The sequence below is a fragment of the Merops nubicus genome, unplaced genomic scaffold (assembly GCF_000691845.1).
Source record: "Merops nubicus isolate BGI_N331 unplaced genomic scaffold, ASM69184v1 scaffold15989, whole genome shotgun sequence".
NCBI lineage: Eukaryota > Metazoa > Chordata > Aves > Coraciiformes > Meropidae > Merops > Merops nubicus.
Genome location: NW_008629117.1, coordinates 36101 through 53578, shown reverse-complemented (window position 1 = coordinate 53578; position 17478 = coordinate 36101). Strand labels below are relative to the sequence as shown.

Here is a 17478-nt window from a genome sequence, read left to right as displayed (position 1 = left end):
TACATAGAATACCAAATCTGTACATCTCAGGTGTCAACAAGCTTGACATTGATGGATGCTGAACTTACATCCTTCTAATTTTAAAAGATTACCTTATTGAACATTGGTCACTGTTGGTTCACAGTGTTCAGGATATAATCTATGAGAGGTCATGGGGAGGGATGTTGTGGCAGGGTGTAGAAGTTTTGTTGTTTGATTTTAAGAAGTTCGTTTGGAAACGGAGCAAAATCTCTGAATAAAGAGCAAACCATATCAGGACTGCTTTTGCAGCTGTCCTGCTGTCTGAATGAAGTCTGGCTTTTTGTCATTTCAAAGCCGTGACACACATCCAGTCCTAACAACCTGATGTGTTGTCTGCATAAATCTATCAGTTGGCTGGATTTGCTGATCTTTGATGACAAGGTTTAGAAAGCCATGTTCTGTCTTTAAAATTCTTATTTTCCCAATAAATTCTGAAACCATTTGCTGAGTGAATTTTGGTATAAAGCTTTTATGCCAGGCTTATTAAAAATACAAAATGAAGTTCCTATATGTCACATGCAGTGGGTGGTGGAATGAGAGAGGCTATTAAAGTATTTTCATGTCACCTCCCTAAACTGAGGGGAGAGCAACAAACAGCACAAGCTTATTCACTACTAGGAAAACCACATCAGAGGAGAGGGTGTTTTGAATTACTCTAATTACAAGAGAAACATCAAGCCTGACAAAGCAGTTATGGATCCTGTCCATAGGAAATCTGAGTTCTCTAATTCATGGAACTTTTTTTTAACCTTTCTTTGTCAGGAAGATCTCAAGTACTCCACTTAGTAAGTAAATGCTTTCTGCGTTTAAGAAGAGTAATTTGTTTAGTGCATTTTAGCTTATGAGAAAAGCCACAGAGGCTAAAATTTCTTTTTGTGGAGGTTGTTCTGAGGCAGCTCTGCATTACTGAAAGTTCTAATATCTAAAGTTGAAAGTGAGCTCTGGGAACAGTCCACTAATGTAAAAGCAACATCCACATTGTGCCCAGGAGCTTCTGTGCAGCTAGTGTCAGCAGGTCTGCTACATGGAGCTTATAGCTTGTACTTTTACCCTGTTACCCAGCTTGCTATCTCATCTCCAGTTATTCTGGGCAGGAGGCATCTTGAAGTGAGAGACTGGGTAACATGCAGGTACTAGTTTGGATCTAGCTAGTGGGACTGCAGTTTGCTTTGGGGTTTAAGAGCTGTGGTTCCATGCAGTTAACACTTGGCAGAGGAGGAGAATATCTGTACCCCGAGTTGTAGGAAATTTCCGAGGAACATACAGGCATCTTGAAGAGACGCTTCTGCAGACACCCTTCAAATTCTAGTTAGAAACTACAAATATGGGGTTTGAGGATGTTATTGCTGCCTCAGTGATTTTTATTACTTTAGGATAACATTGGTTTAATTCTATTTTGCTGCTTTACAAATCTTAGATGTCAATTGGTGTGTGATGTGATTCTGGAACTAATGATTCTGGGTTATTTTTTTCTTTAATGAATGTTTAGGTTGTGACACTAATGTTCTAAGTTTCTAGCAGTTGTTACAGAAAGCTACCCTCAAGTAGTCTGAGTTTTTTCCAAGCTCTGATTTTGTGAATGAGCGTGGCAGAAATAGACTCAAAGAGGACAGTTCTAGTGTTAGTCAAGCTTTTTTTTTCCCGTATATTTTGTTCTGAGTGAGTCGTGTTAGAGGAACTCAATTCCTGAAGAATCAGACTTCTATTCAGCAAACTAGCAAATTTGTATCAGTTCTGTCAGATGGAATAACATGTCATGCAGGAAACCACAGGTAATGCTTTTTACATCTTTATGGAAGATGAATGTAGCACAAAAGGAAAAGCCAACTCGTAAAATGAATCAGCTTACAAATAGATAGTCTTTACTACAAATACTGTAGGAAAAATCCCTGTAAAAAAAATAGCCATATTGGAGCTGTTTTTTTCTGTCAGCGATGCACGTAATGCTGAAAATACAAACACCAGCAAAACATTTCTCAGTTTGAAGTTTAAAAGCATACTTTAAGCTTCTGGGAGCTATATGTATCCAATACTTAGGCCTTGTCCTGGTGGAGTAGTTGAATTATTTGAGCTGCCATGGCTCCCAAAGTGCACGTGTCCTTTGTCTTGCAGCCTGTTAATGTGGTAATGAATCATGGGTTTTACAGATGTCCTCTGTCTCAAGAATGTCAACAGGTGGTGGTTAGTCATGATATAACAACCTGAGCTTATGCAGATGTGACCCCTTTTCCCCTAGTAAGTGTAAGATAAAAAGCAAGGCCCAATGTTGGTACTTCTGTGGAAAAATATTGCTTTTTAACCAACTTTTCCAGGATTCATTAAGCTTGTCCTTTGGTAGTAACACCTTTACTGAAATAAATATCCACAGTTTATCTACTGCAGCTGTTAAACAGTGCTTGTCCCAGAGAGTGTCTGCTGTTGTGTCATTGTTTGATAATTTATAAAGTTCTGATTCTTTTTAAATATTCCTCTGTTTTGTTTAGTTTGCTCTTTTTGAAGGGAGAGATTTTTTTTTGGTCCAAAAGACTAGATTTGAACACTTAAAAATAATACATACAAACATCATTAGCTTCTAGAACTACACTTTGCATGAATAGAAATATAATTATGATCTGTGAGTGAGCATTGGTACACTTTTGCTAAATTCTTATTTAACTTTGCCAGGTACAGGAAAACTCACCGGGGCATAGAGCTGGATTGGAGCCATTCTTTGATTTTATTGTGTCCATTAATGGTTCTAGATTGGTAAGTGTTGTTGCTATTTTATAACTCTGCATATAGGCAGTGTGTTGAGTATCTTATTGTTACAGGTAAACCAATGCATTTGTTTTATTTAAATTTACATACAATGTTTCTCCATAGTTGAAAATGAGAAAGCCTAACTGCATCAGAAATTAATTTCCTTTACTCTGTAGTTATAAGTCTATCAAAAATGTAGCTGGATAAAAAAATACAGACAGATATGCTCTTTGCAGGCATTTGTGCCAGCAGAAGATAGTTATACCTACTCACCCACTGGTAGCTGCTTGTGTTAGTGCTCCCCTAGTTCTCTCTGTAAAACTGCTTGTCTGAGAACTTGCAAACTCATTTCAGTCAAAACAGATGATTGATTGAAAGGACGGTTGTCAAAGTTGTTAGCTGGGCAGGAATCAAGAATGTTTTCAAGCAGAGGTGTGGTGAGACAAGAAACCATCATAGCAATGGAAAAGAACAGCCATGGTTAAGCTATTTCACGAGTACCGGATTCAAGAAAGCCTCTGGAAAGCTGCAAGGCACATTGTGTCACTGGTTGAATTAACACACTTTTGTGTTTGGAAAGCATGACCTGTTACTTTGAAATCCTAGGTTCTTGCTGGAATTGTGTGCTTGAATTGTGAGGGGACTGGAAGCTTGTTATAAAATAGCTGCAGATACGTGTTCTGGTAGTGCAGTGGGGTTCACAGGACCTTGGAAACAAGGTGGTGCTATTGAACTGCATGCTTGCTGTTGACACTAAACCAAGCTCTTGTTTGAACATTTGCAGAATAAAGACAACGACACCCTCAAGGACCTGTTGAAAGCAAATGTTGAAAAACCTGTAAAAATGCTAGTGTACAGCAGCAAAACTCTGGAACTGAGAGAAACATCGGTGACCCCCAGCAACATGTGGGGTGGACAGGGCCTGCTGGGTGTGAGCATCCGTTTCTGCAGCTTTGATGGGGCCAATGAAAATGTATGGCATGTTTTGGTACGTGCGGACTTGCCAAGTATTTTTTTTACTGTTGCTTACTGTTTAATTTTTCATCATTTTACTGAAAAGTAACTTTCAAGGGGGGTACACAAGCCTTTAGATAAAATTGGTATCTTCTTCTTTTCATTGATTTTTGGTTTGGAAAGACTTTTGAACTGCATGTCTGTGAGTATATTATCAAATCCCGTACTTAAATCAGTGGTTTTGCACAATACCCACTTCCTTGTTATGGTATCAAAAGAGATTGGTCAAGTGTGCAACACAATTAGTAAAATAGTCACTGAACTAACGAAGGAGTGACTGGATGACAATCTGACTCAAAATGTCTATGAAATGCACATCTAACTGTTCTGGTATGCTGACTGTGACGTAGTGTTTTGTAACTTTTCCATCTTAAAACCAGGAAGTGGAACCAAATTCTCCTGCTGCGTTAGCTGGACTTAGACCACATAGTGACTATATTATTGGAGCAGATGCCATCATGAATGAGGTAAGCATATAAAAAAAGAGCGGGGGGGGGAGGGGTGTTGTGTTGTGGATTTTGTTTGTTGGTTCGATTTTTCTGTGGTTTTGTCTTAATTTTTTAATTTAAAAAAACAGCAGTGCCAGGACTGTTTGAAACATCCCCAGTTCTGTCTCTGTTCAGTGCTAGTGGAAAAGTAATTTAAAAATAAGTAAGTTAATGGACAGAGGACGGAGCTGTGGCACTGTCATGTGCTTAAATGCAATTCTGGAAATAAAAACTGCTCTTAAATACCTTCATTCTGTCAGATAAAAGTTTTTTGTACTCTAACATTAGTATTTCATATAGCAAATTTGAAACTTGGGTTCTGCCACATGTCTTCTGAGTTGCACTAGCAAAGCACATTTTAAAGTTTGCCTTGTGTTAAAACATCAGCGCTGCAACAACTGCGACATGTTCTCAGGTTACAGAAAGCTAGGACTGGGTAGAGGGTCATTCATTCTAATGTGAAAAGGTTAAATAAAGACAAGAAAGCCTTTATTAATTTTTATCTTTTTGCAGTCTGAAGATCTCTTTTCCCTTATTGAAAGGCATGAAGCAAAGCCATTAAAACTTTATGTATATAACACAGACACAGATAATTGTCGGGAAGTGGTGATCACTCCAAACTCTGCCTGGGGTGGAGAAGGCAGGTAAGGAGACTGTTACAGGGAGATGTGATGACTTTCTTACAGCAATAGCCTAAAAGCTGCTTGCTTAACTTTGCCACAGAGACGCGAAAGCAGTTGTTACAGCAAAGGTGTTTCTACTATAATAAATTATATATTTACTTGAAAATCAGATGTAGTTACTAATAGGGTTGTGTATTTACACAGTAAATGGGCTAGTGGAAAAATGCACAAAGTTCAACAATTGCTTTCTGCATTAAGCTGTGGTATATTCTTAAAATATTGCAGTCTAGCCAGAGCAGAGGACTGCAAATAACAACTGCGAGTTGAATTCCAAGCTGTATGCCTGATGCTTATTTAAAATAACAATGAAATTTATTTTGGGCTAAATGTTTATTTCTAAAATCTGCAGAATTTCCTTTCTGTTGTCTTGTATTGAATATTTCTCCATAGACAATGAGTTTTTGCATAGAAAAGTTGTACAGTCCTTATCTTGAAACACATTGTCATCTTGAGTCATTTGTGCATTACTTGATGTGGAGTCTGTAATCGTAAAGTCACTTCACTGACTTTGAAATGTTCATATTTTAAAAGCCTAGGATGTGGCATTGGTTATGGATATTTGCATAGGATACCTACACGCCCATTTGAAGAGGGAAAGAAAATTTCTCTTTCGGGACAGTTGCCTAGTGCACCTCTCAGCCCACTCAAAGATGGCTTCGCAGAGGTAAGTTGTAGCCAGTTCTTTGGCTTGATGAAAATGGATTGTGACATTACATTGCTCTTCTTCTTCTATTGGTTCTTGTGGAAACAAAATGTAACTCTTTTTCTTTTCAATAAGGTTCAGCTGTCATCAGTTAATCCCTCAGCCACATTACCCCCTGGGTCAACTGGTCTGGAACAGAGCCTTTCAGGACTTTCCATTAGTTCACCTTCAACTACTGTCAGTAATGTTCTCAGTACAGGTTAGTACGGAGGTAGCTGACTTCTGAAGTGCATGAGTATCAAGGTTTAGTGTTGGGCTGGCTGGTAGACAAATGACAGGTGCTCTCTGTTAACCCCTCTCCCTTTCAAAAGGGAATAAGGGAGAGAGACTTACATATTGGAAAAGAAAGCCAAAAAAAGCTTTAATTAAAAAATAATTGTAAAATACATAGAAATATATACAAAACCAGTGCTGAACCCAAACCCCCTGATGTCAATTACATCACCGTCACCACTGATGGTGTAGGGCAGGCACTGAGGAAGTCCCATACTGGAATCAGTTTTAGGAACTGGATTCAAGAACACGTGGACTGGGATTGAATTGTCTGTTGAAAGCAGACACTGCCTGTGAAAATATGCTGTTAACTTCAGAAAGTGCAGTTACTTAGAAGAGACTGAGCTGAGAAGTAAAATTGCTGAAGAGAATAAGTTCTGTTCTGACCAAAACCAGAACAATGGGATTTTTGACTTTTTTGCATTCACTGATGTTTCTACCAATTTAATAGAAAGCAGACAAGAATAAATCTTCTTCCACAAACATTTCTCTACAACAAAGGTTAGAGTACTGTAATTGTGCCCTGCTTGCTCACAAAAGAACTGCAAACAATTTCTGTCAGAAATACTGTGCATATTATTTAGAATACTGTTTTTCTTCATAAAAATTTTATGCTTAAGGCAAATATTCTCCTGTAATTATTTGTACTTTTTGAGGAAGAGAGCTGAATTGTTGTATGCTTAAAATTAATGTTGTTCTCTTGTATACTCTACCAGGTGTTCCAACAGTTCCATTATTGCCGTCACAAGTCAGTCAATCCCTTGCCTCTGTGCCACCAGTTAACCCAGCAACTACATTACCAGGTGGGTAGGTAAATTTTTTTTTTTAAAAAAAAACATTTCTGAAACAGATTTTAAGTGAGCAAAGAAAGAGTGCTGTCTTTTATGCTGCTTTTTGTGGAGCAGCAGGGCGTTACTTCACACAACTTATTTTGTGTTAAAAGATCTCTATGCAACCTCTGTGAAGAATTAATGTGCACACACTCCAAAAATAGTACCTTAGTAGCATAGAGGACTGAGCTGGCAACAAAGTTTGCAATCATTTACTTTTTAGGGCGCCCTGCACAATAGGTGCAGTGTTCAGGATTTCTCAGGAAGGTATTAGCTTTGCTGTTTGCAACATTTCTTGAGTTGATATATTGTTACTTTCCATATCTCGTAAATTGTACCTTGCGAAATACTTTTGCAGGTGACTTCACAGCTTTCAGGTTTTCCTTTGCCCTCAAACATCATGAGAAAGGAAAGATCTTAGAAAGGACGTCTTGCCTATTTCTGTGTTTCATTCACCCGTAAAACCGGCGTTTTAGTAAACTTTCTCAATACTCTGCTTGATCATTCTTCCTAGTATAAATAGAGGGCTAACAGTATAGAACTGTGTGTTGCGGTTACTGTTTCTGAATTTAGTCATCTAAACTAATATAACAAAAGTAAGAGTCCATCTACAAAATGGTGTGCGTTTACTTCCTGATAATAATGACCACTTCAAGCACTAGTATTCCAGAATTACGCAGTGGGTGAGATGAAGGTTGTATAGGATTTTGCTGTGTAATTGGTGCACTGGTATGTGACTCAGTTGTGCATTCCAACACACTGAAGAAGTTGTGGTTTGTTTTCCATGTTGTGAGACAAAGAGAGATATGTCCGTAAGCTTTGAGGAATGCTCGGAGGTGCGCTCTCTAACATGGAAGATGTGTAGTAGAGCTGAGTGCATGCAAACCACGGCAGAGAACTTTAATCCGGTACTGCTTAAGGAAACTGCTGACAAGTTCAGCTTCTGTTGATTGCCTCTTCTTCCCCAGCCCCCTACCTGCCCCTTCCCCAAAATCTGCAAATACAAATTTTACTTTCAGCTTGTTCTCTGAATAGTATGATTGCTTTTTTGACAGTTCTTAGAATACTTTTTGCAATTTACATGGCTATACTAGTGAAAGTGTTTAAGTATTTAGTACTATACTGGTGATATTATTTAAGTATTAAATAGGAGGGTTAAAATTTGGGTGGATTTATGCGAAGTTCAGCTTTTTTGAGATTTTTAAAAAAAGTTCAAATCAAGGTTGCTTGTAGCTGAGCTAAAAGCCCTTTGAGTCAGGTTATGCCAGCCTTCATGTCTAATGAATTCACAGAGTGGTAAAAAGTGACTGTTTCTTACCAAAAATCTGTGTACACTTGCCTTGCTCTAAGACTTTTCTTCTCTCCATCTTATTACCATAGTATCAACATGTTCTTTCAGAATTGTCTGTCTCTGAGCTAAATAAAAAGTAGGAGAAATGCAGCCCTTCCAAGACAGGAAATTCAGGAGCAGGAAGATATTCCATAGCAAACATAGTGAGGAGGGAAAGCCATGTGCTATGTTTATCATATGTTGCTCTTCTATTTTCATTCCTTCCTGACTTGGAAAGTTACTTTGTCTTGCCTTTTTTAAAAATTTTTGTTTTACTCTAGTTAGGAACTAAGTAGAAAAAAGTAATAATAATATCAGAGATCAGAAATGCAACGTGTTTCATCCTTTTATCTTCTGCCATTCAAATTGGGAATGGAGTGCTGCGGTGAAATAACTAACTTTGTTAGAAGCAGAACGTGGAATGTAAACCTACTAATTCCTTGAAATAAGATTCTGCTTTCCTCAGAAAAATCTGAAAGGTTGGGATTATGTATTTGGTAGTCTGGACTTCCTGCAATAGGTGTCTGTTTTCACTGTGCAACCTAAAAGGGAAAACTCAGGTGAATTTGCATTCTTATGTGTACAAATGATAATCAGGATGTAAAGCATTATAAAAAAAACCCTTTAAATTATAATGAAATCTCAAACAGGAGGGTAAGGGGGGAAAAAAAAAAAAAAAGAAAAAAACCAACCAACAATAATTAAGTTTTCAGCTGTAACTTTTCCTCTTTTCTCTTAGGTCTGATGCCACTGCCAGCAGGGCTTCCCAACCTGACTGACCTGTCCAAACTTAATTTACCTGCACCACACATTGTTCCAGAAATCATACAGACTGGTATGTGCTTCTGCAAACTGAAACAGTGTAATAGCAGGTCTCTTCTTGGTGATTAACACTTTCATTTAGAGCCATCTGGTGGAGTCCTGAAGAGTAAAAATTGGATGTTAGCCTGAGGTGGGAGCTGACAATAGTGCCCCGATTAGGGGCATAAAGAATATGTCTTTAGATAAACTAATTCTAAACCTGTGTGTGTATTTAGTTGTTTCATCTTCTGTTACCTGATTTATGACCTGAAAAGACTGTGCCAAGAATTAAAGTATATACTTTTATGGGTAGAAGAAAATATGAGGTGTGTTTACCTGTATGCTAGCTGAGGAGACTGAAGCACTCTGAATGCCAAAAGTATGTACTCATACTAGCATTATGGTTATCCTGGAGCAAGCAAAAAGAATTTAGAAGCTTATATGGAGTTCATTGGAACCTTATTCTTGTTAGCTTCTTGGTTCTGGCAGCTTCAGTGAATGCCAGAAAAATCTAATCATCAGCATTAATGTATTTAATACTTAGTCCTGTGGAAGCAATCTTGAGTTTATTGTGATTCTTCAGTTCTGAAATCTGAAGAGCATAAGGCTTGAAACTGGCCTGCTCAGTCAGCACTACATGTGTATTATGCTCACACTAAGCTCAAGAAGCTTCCTCCTTTTCTAGAGTAATTAGGAGATTACAGAAGGTAAAAATTTTAAGCAGACAGAATCTCTGCAGATTTTTCTGCCATATGCAGCAGCTCACTATGTTTGGTTTTTTTTTTTCCTCCCTTAGGTATGCCATCTCTTCCCTCCTTGCCACCTCTGAATCTAATGGGAATAACACCTCTACCAATGCCTCCCAAATGTGTTCCTCTGCTTCCTTTGGTCACAGAGGCATCTACACTGCCTACAGATTTGCTTCCCTCCATTACTCAAGCTGGAAGCTTTTCCACTGACCCTGGCACTACTGTAAATGTAGAACAGACCTCTACCCTCACCTTGGATAGTGCTACCCCAACTTCTAAGGCAAATATTGTTGACAGATCAAGTGAATCCTTTAGAGTTAATGAGAAAACATCTGGAGTCACAGATACACAAGCTTCTGAATCATAACTCCAGATCACTGTTGGATTGGCTTGGTATTTATTTAGCCATGGAATACATATTTGAAGAGCAAGCTATCATTAATTTCATACTAGTTTGTACTTTATCTTTAGGAGTCCTGTAAATAATACAGAGGTATAACAAAAACAAAAGGGGGTTTATAATGTGTGTGTGGTGGGAGAGGAGGAAGAGTACTTGTACGTAACCAAAAAGAAAAAGTCAAAGTGGTAAATAGAATTCAACTGCCAAACTCTGAGGTATATATTTTTAATATAGGCTGGCAGCCTTAGCCTAATAGGCCTGTCCTTGCTTATAATTAGCAATTTTTGCTTCTGAATAGAAACAAAGGAGTTTCTGCGTGTGACATTTACATACCATAGTTCTTGTTCTTTGCAAGTATCTTGTTACTACAGTGGGGATGAGAATGTTCGGTCTGAGTTGTATATTTTAACACTGCAAAACTGAAGGTATTTCTATTAAAGTTGCTGAGTGACCTGTTAACTGGCATCTTGTTCAGCTTGTACACAGATCTTTATTTTTAAGCTCTTGGGAGATGCTCTCAAGCCATGTTTTGTGACTGCTGCTGCATTCTCTTATACATCCACTGTAAAATGGCATTTGGAAAGGAATACAGGAAATGTTAAATGTAGCACACAATTTGGCACTTTGTGACTACTGTAAGACAAATTAATGGATTAAGCATACGTAGAGCAATAAATTCCTGGTATTTTATCCTTTGTGTGACAGAATAGCACATTTATCTGTTTAATTATCTCATTTAACTGTTTTTAGCTCTGCTCTCTAGCACAGAGCCCTGAAAGGGCTCCTCTCCAGAGGAGTGGACCCAAGAGGGAATGCCAGACTTCTTAACGGCAGGCAGGATCAGCACTGGCGGTTAGATCCGTTGCAGCAATGAGTAATGAAAACTGCCTGCCAATGGTTCATACTTGGCTTTTAAAATTGATGTTCAGTATGAAAATTGTAGATTATACACTTGTGTAAACTGCTTTGTGTGCTGTACTCCAAGTGGTAGCCTTTGCTTCTGATACCAGGTACAGCTGATGTGGAAAACTTTCGTACTACTCCCGTCCTTCTGTACTACTGGTATTCATTTAGACACGTTTGCTCCAAGCATAATGCAAAGTTTAGCCATGTCAGCAGCAGGCTGGGGGTAAGGTCTGTCTCAACAGCTACGTACTTCTTTTGGGCATTGTAATCTGCCTGGTCACTGCTCGGAATAGTAGTTACATCTAACTGCTGATCATGATGTCTCAATTAGTTTGAGTGGAAGCCTTATCTAATACATATTGTCTTGTCTCATCTTTATCACTTCAGTATTTGTCTTTCCTCTGCCCTGCTACAGTACATTTCCCATCATCGGTTGTGTCTAAGAGAGACCACATACATTATTTTCATGGTGAGCAGTTTTTCTTGGCTGCTTGGAGTGTGAAATCCATCTGCCTTGTTAACTAGGGGACTCACTGTTTCTCAGAATGTATTTTTTATTTACTTTTGTAAATCAGTGTCACCAACCTCAGAATTAAACCTTGGCTTGAGAAGAATGATGTTCTCTTTTCTTTGCTGATTACAGAGAAAGTATGTTAAGCACTGAGCTTCATAAACCTCACAGACCTACCAGTCTGTGCTGTAACTTCCGTACACTCTTCCACAGCTAGAGCCCTCATGGTTTTTCTTTTCTAACTCAAGAATAGCAGAAACAGAAATTTTGTCACATACCAGATTTAGAGCAATTGCTGACTGTAATCACATGCCTTGAACTGGAGTCCTTGGGCAGGTTTTTTGTTTAATGTGTGGCACTTTGCTCTTTGGGGTAACAGCTGAAGTTAGCTAGCACCTTTCTTTGATTTCCAACAGCAAGCTGCATGCTTTTGTAGGTATTGCACAGTTGTCTCTGGTAGCAGACAAAATAAGATGCTTTGTCTGAACTCATGCACTTCTGTTAGATAATTTAAAGTCCCTTGTTGCTGACTTAATAGTTCCAGCCTTCTGGTAGGTATGACAGCAGTGGAAGTAAGGCAGTGTTTAAGTGTAACTTAAAAGCAGTTATGCTGAACATAACATGATTTCAAATTTGGAGATGATTCAGTGGTGCAGATTTTAAGCTGTCATCTCCCAGCTAAAAAGTCTCAAAACACTGAGAAGTCAAAAATTACTACTTAAAATAGAAGCAAGGACCTTGAAGTTATACTTGTACTCTGTCCCTGTTTTTTAATTCCCTCAACTATGTTTAATCAAACCATACCTTAATTGCTTCTGGCAAGGGTTTCTTAATGACTTACTTTTCCCTAAAAAGGAGAGTAAGGAGGGATAAGGACTTAACGTACACCAAAAAACTGACAGCCAGTGTAGCCTTGTTACCATGAGTTCATGGATTCAGATGTAAATGAAGTTATGAGTAAGCATATCAGCTTTATTTAAAACACTGACACATGGAGTTCTTTAACAAGTGCTGACAGCGGGCAATAAGGCAGATGTGCCATGAACATCCCCAGCCTTACATATAATTGAGAATATGTGTGACATACTGTAAAATGAATAAGGTAACTTCCTGCTTTACCAAAGGCTGCTGTGGGGAGGAGAGGGGTGGTGTTGGGTGCTGTGCATGTTTGTTGAGAGCGCGGGGCTATCTCTATAGCTCTGCTTGAGGAACCCTGAACATGTGCTGAAAAGGTGCTGTTCTGCAGCTTGAGGCTCTGCCGCTGCTCAGGCTGCAAGGCCAAGGCAGGAGTAACAAGGTGTTAATGGTGAACGTTTCATGGCTTTGTTGAGGTCATTCAGTGGGCTGTTTCTGACCCCCTGCCGACCACCTTCTGGATCGGTCCCGCCTGACGTTAAAACCTCCGTGTGGCAGCCGAGCTCCCTGGTCCCCGGGCAGTAGCTGCGCAGGCCACGCGGTGGCGTGCGGTGGTTTCTCTTGGCCGAGTTCGCAGGATTAGGCGCAGCAAGGGGGGTGGTTGGTCGGCTACCGCCCGCTCCCCCGCCCCCCCCAGGCAACTATACCCAAATGTGTGCCAGCTGCATGCTGAAGAATAGTACTTTAAGGAATTTCAGATAACTGTAAGAACAACTGATTTGATGGCAGAAATAGGCTGAGCTTAAGCTATTTCTAAATGCCAGAATTTTACCGGCAGTTTGCTGACTTATGCTGAGCTAACCACAGGGCAGGATGAAAGTTTGTTTGTTTGTTTTGCAGAAAGCAGAACTTTACAGGCAGGGACTCGTCTGAGATTCTGAAATGCTGCAGGAGAGGCCTGTGTAATAATTCTAACCTCTCAGTGATGTAAGTGCTGATTATGAAACTAAGTTGAAGGGGGCAGGATAAGGATCAGTGATGTTTGGTTGTGGTGCCCTCTCTTCCTCAATTATATGCAGGCTTTGTCTGTACTAGTCAAATGAATGTGTTCATAATCACTCCATACGCCCCACTGGCACCATGCTCAGATTCTTTGGTTCATCACCTAGACACTTAGAGTCTATCTCATTTTAGATTTGAATCCTGTAACAGTAGGCAAGAGTGCAAAAATGTTTCTTAATTTGTAAGTGTAAGTTCATAACGCGCTAATGCTAGTCCTGCTCAGTATATTCCTCATAGTAGTGCCAAGGGTGTAACATATTTATGGACAGAGGGTCTTGTGCTGTGCCTTCTAGTAGTAACTTCAGCTCAGAAAGCAAAATTCTTCGAACCGATTTGCCTGTAACATCTGTAGTACAAACTTTTTTTTAGTTATGATATAATGGGGAGCCAACACCTACCATAGCACAGCTTTAAAGTGAATTACTTAGGGTGCAAGAACCAATCTCAACTACCAGAACCAAACAACCCACCTACCCCAATGAAACAGAAAAACTCATTTAGCTCGGGTGAATCTCCCAACAGTTCTGCCCTGCAGCCCTGGCTAAAGAGTTAAAGCATAGTAATCTTCCATTTTATAGAATATCTAAGAGATTTGCAGATTGTGGCTAGAGAGCAAGGAACACATACATCCTTTTCCAGAAGCCTCAATTCATGTTTATCCTTAGGTCTTGTGAATACATTACGTTGCCAGGATGCACCTAGCAAATCAGTATTTCATTTGGGTGGGTGACTGGTGTTTCTAAGGAACAGCCTTTGCACACCTTTTCAGTTGCAAGGTAGTACCCCAGTGAAAAACAAGCACAGTGCTACGACACGCTTGGCCTGTGAAACTGCATCAAGGCTTAGAGTTCAAAGGCGACAAACTTGGCATGTGGAGACCTGCTCTGGCTGAGAAGGGTTAGGTGGGGTGCATGGTTTTGTAACCTTACTCATAGTGGGCTAGTGTAGTCCCGTCTCTGTCTTCTTGGTCACACAGCTGCTTCTCCACTGCCCTTCCTGGCACCTGGAAAGGCTGAATTTTGTCTTGAGAGAAGGCTGCAACCACTGTTGCTCTGCACTGACAAGCTGACTACGGCCTTATCAAAGAAGCGCAATCTCAGCCTTGGAACTTTTCTTCATGGGCTCAAAAGGTATGTTTCCTCCTTTGTTGTGCAGTGTGGTATTTCTGTTCTTTCTGAACGTTTTCCTGTGTTAGGGTCATGGTTAATCTCTCTTAAAAGCCGCATTCCAGCTCACCCACAAGAGAGAGCTTGAGAGACCACAGAGGACAGGCTCACCTTGAGTGAAAGCCACTTCTGCAAGCTAAACAACTCATTTTAATAACAATCCTTTTGACTGAGAGCTGTTTAATCTGCCAGCAAGTGGTTGCATATCCACATACTTTGTTCATGGCCCTTGGAGTTTAGGTGAGCCACAAAACCCCAACAGAAGCTAAAAAAAAGGGAATCATGAGTGGTTATCTCAAGCCACAAAGCCTATATTTGATATAGGCTTGCTAGTTACATAAGAAAAATCCTGCAATGGAAGATTATGACATTAGCAAAAGCAATGCAGAACTATGAGTTTTATATTTGACAAGGGGCACTGGACGTAATGAGGGTCACTGGGGGTTGACTTGTCTGGACCTTCTGATGTGCAGAATGAACATTACAGTGCTACCCAAATCCTGATCCCCGAAGATACCTCTTCCCAGCCCTCACAATTTATCAGCCAACATCCTCTGCTGGCAGTTTTGATGAAGTAACGGCTCATTTCAGTGTTCAGTCACAACAGCTCCTCAGCCAACATCACTACATTCTCACCTGGTAGAAGAGAAATAGCTTCCAGTTCTTTGCACTGGAGAGAGACAAAAAGCAAACAGACAGTTTAGCTAAGACTTAGCAGTGACCATCTCACCCTTAGCCTTCAAGCTGATTTCTCCTGAAATTCTGGGATTTGAGTCTTCAGTCTCCCTTAAAAACAAAATGAAGATTTCAAACCTTCCATTCTGGTGTTTCTGTGTACTCATTGTATGGGCTTGGAGCGGTGCATGTACCATAGGCTTGGCTGGTACTTAATTTAAAGAAAGAATCTGGGACCTGAAGCTAGCTCAGAGAAATAATGCAGGTTATTTAAGAAAGATTAGAACCTGGAAACAAAATTTGAAATTTTTATAAGCAGAAGGTCAGTATGAACAGTTTCTAGGTATCAGTCATGTTTTATCAACTGTGATGCTAAAAGCTAGAAATGTAAGAAAAGATCTGAGAAGCCCTTTCACAACACTGTTTATGCCCTCAGGTGAGTTTGTGCTTACATGAAACAAACAGAACAACATGGTTTCAGGCAATGATGCTACTTTACTAAAGCTCAGAAGTCTGACAACAGATGTTTTTGTACATATAAGCAGTTTTTGCGTAAAATCCTTTCTGAGAGCAGTTGCAACTGTTGAGAAAATGGAAACCAACTAGAAATCTCTGTGTTGCCAAATAACGTGCTGGACACTGGAAATGGCTGAATTTTTAAAACAATTACTTTTTGTTTCAATGTTATATTTTTATTTGAAACAGATTTCTTACCCATCTTACTTGTAACACCTGTTCAGAGAGAACAAAACAACAACAAATACAAAAAAAAAAAAAAAAAAAAAAAAAACCAACACATGCTCTCTGGCCACTAACTGTTTAGAAATTAAAAGGAACTTACTGTTCCTAAGCCACTTCTTGGCTCTTTTCATTCCTAACTACAAAAAAGATCACAAAATCAATGTTCTTCTGGATTGCACCGTGTTTCTCAAAGTATGCACCATAAAGGACTTTGAGCAATTTGGGGTGAAAAAGCAACAACATTGAGGAATGTGAACAAATGTTTTTCACATGCGCCTTGGAAACTGCCATACATCACTCAGGCATCTTCATGCACCTTCACCTGGCAGATTCACATTGCCAGAGTTGGGTATAAACGTAGTCTGCTCCAGAGTCTCTCACTAGCTTGCAGGAGTACTTGCCTCAGCCTTGAATCCTTTCCTCACAATGCATACCTGTCAGCCTACAAACTTCTGCCTCCAAGACCTCAACACTGTTTCTCAGTAGCTAAGTTACTAGCCCTTCTCTAACTTGTTGCCTTGGTGGCTGCTGCCATAGCCTGTGCTACAGGGGCAATATTTCAGGCTAAGGCCTGAAGGCATTTCATATTCTTGTCCTCTGTATCAGCCTCCTTCCCTTTTTCTCTCCTCACCTTACCCCACAATGTTGTTTCTAGATGGGGACTTTTAGTATCATTCAAAAAGGCTAAATGGGGCTGCCTAAAACACGGGGAGATTTCTTGTGGTGCATTGGAAGAGAGATGTTGAAAGAGAGCTTTAAACAAAACAATGTCTTTGGTTCAGCAACCCAAAGAGTAAGCCTGTCCTGAATTACTGGAGCTAGATGAAAAAACATTTGCTGGTTTGTGGGATTCATTTCACTCTGCCCTCTTTGTATCCAGCAGAGCCTGCTCACAGACACTGTAGAGCTCCTCTTTGAACTCTTTTGGCTCAGTGGGTAGACAAGCATTTAGTTAGCGGTGATCGCTTTGGAGGGAGGAGGGTTTGGAGCATCTTTATTCTACTGCCAGTCACAGAGAACAGATTGTAGTTGGCTGCAAGCACTCTCACTAGACTGTGAGGCACAGTGAAGTCTTAAGTGAATGATGCTTCTGGGCACCCTTGCTAGCCGTTACACACAAGCACCCTGGCAGGTGTGGCAGCACAGAAACATTCAGAGTCATAGGCATTATGACCTCTTAGGCAACAGCAGTTTGCAGCAACTGATGTGGGCAAAAATCCCCCCCCCCCAATTTGTATCCATTTGAGATACTAGTACATAGTAAAAAGAGGCCCCAGTCCAGCTGAAGATACAACTGAAAAGCAAAATGGGGCTTTGGTAAACCTGACTTTGCCTATTGCCTCTGCTTCTCTATTGGATTTGACTAGGTTAAAAAAAAAATGTCCTTTGCTTAGCAATAAAAATCAGCTATTGGAGCGGAGCTATTGCAGAGGCTGCTGCTCTGGGTACAGGGTCAGAGCTGCTAAGGTGGGGCAAGAGCATTAACATCTTCTACCCCAAACTGTCACAGTATGCCCACTGCAAAATGTCA

The 17478-nt window shown here is 39.9% G+C and overlaps 1 protein-coding gene across 1 annotated transcript; it reads left to right on the top strand.

The window, feature by feature from the left end:
* Positions 1 to 2688: 2688 nt before the first annotated feature.
* GORASP2 (golgi reassembly stacking protein 2, 55kDa) lies at positions 2689 to 10718 on the top strand. Its single transcript, XM_008946900.1, has 9 exons — positions 2689 to 2766; positions 3545 to 3748; positions 4155 to 4241; positions 4776 to 4906; positions 5477 to 5609; positions 5724 to 5847; positions 6638 to 6724; positions 8821 to 8916; positions 9679 to 10718. Exons 2-9 carry the CDS (start codon positions 3605 to 3607, stop codon positions 9996 to 9998), a joined length of 1122 nt encoding a protein of 373 aa, XP_008945148.1. The 5' UTR covers positions 2689 to 2766; positions 3545 to 3604; the 3' UTR covers positions 9999 to 10718.
* Positions 10719 to 17478: the final 6760 nt, after the last annotated feature.

Excerpts from the sequence above, each read along its gene's own strand:
- GORASP2 (XM_008946900.1), top strand. The coding sequence starts at position 3,605 with ATGCTAGTGTACAGCAGCAAAACTCTGGAACTGAGAGAAACATCGGTG. Across the intron at positions 4,242-4,775 it reads CAGATGCCATCATGAATGAG|TCTGAAGATCTCTTTTCCCT; the intron begins GTAAGCATATAA and ends ATCTTTTTGCAG. Across the intron at positions 6,725-8,820 it reads CCCAGCAACTACATTACCAG|GTCTGATGCCACTGCCAGCA; the intron begins GTGGGTAGGTAA and ends CTTTTCTCTTAG.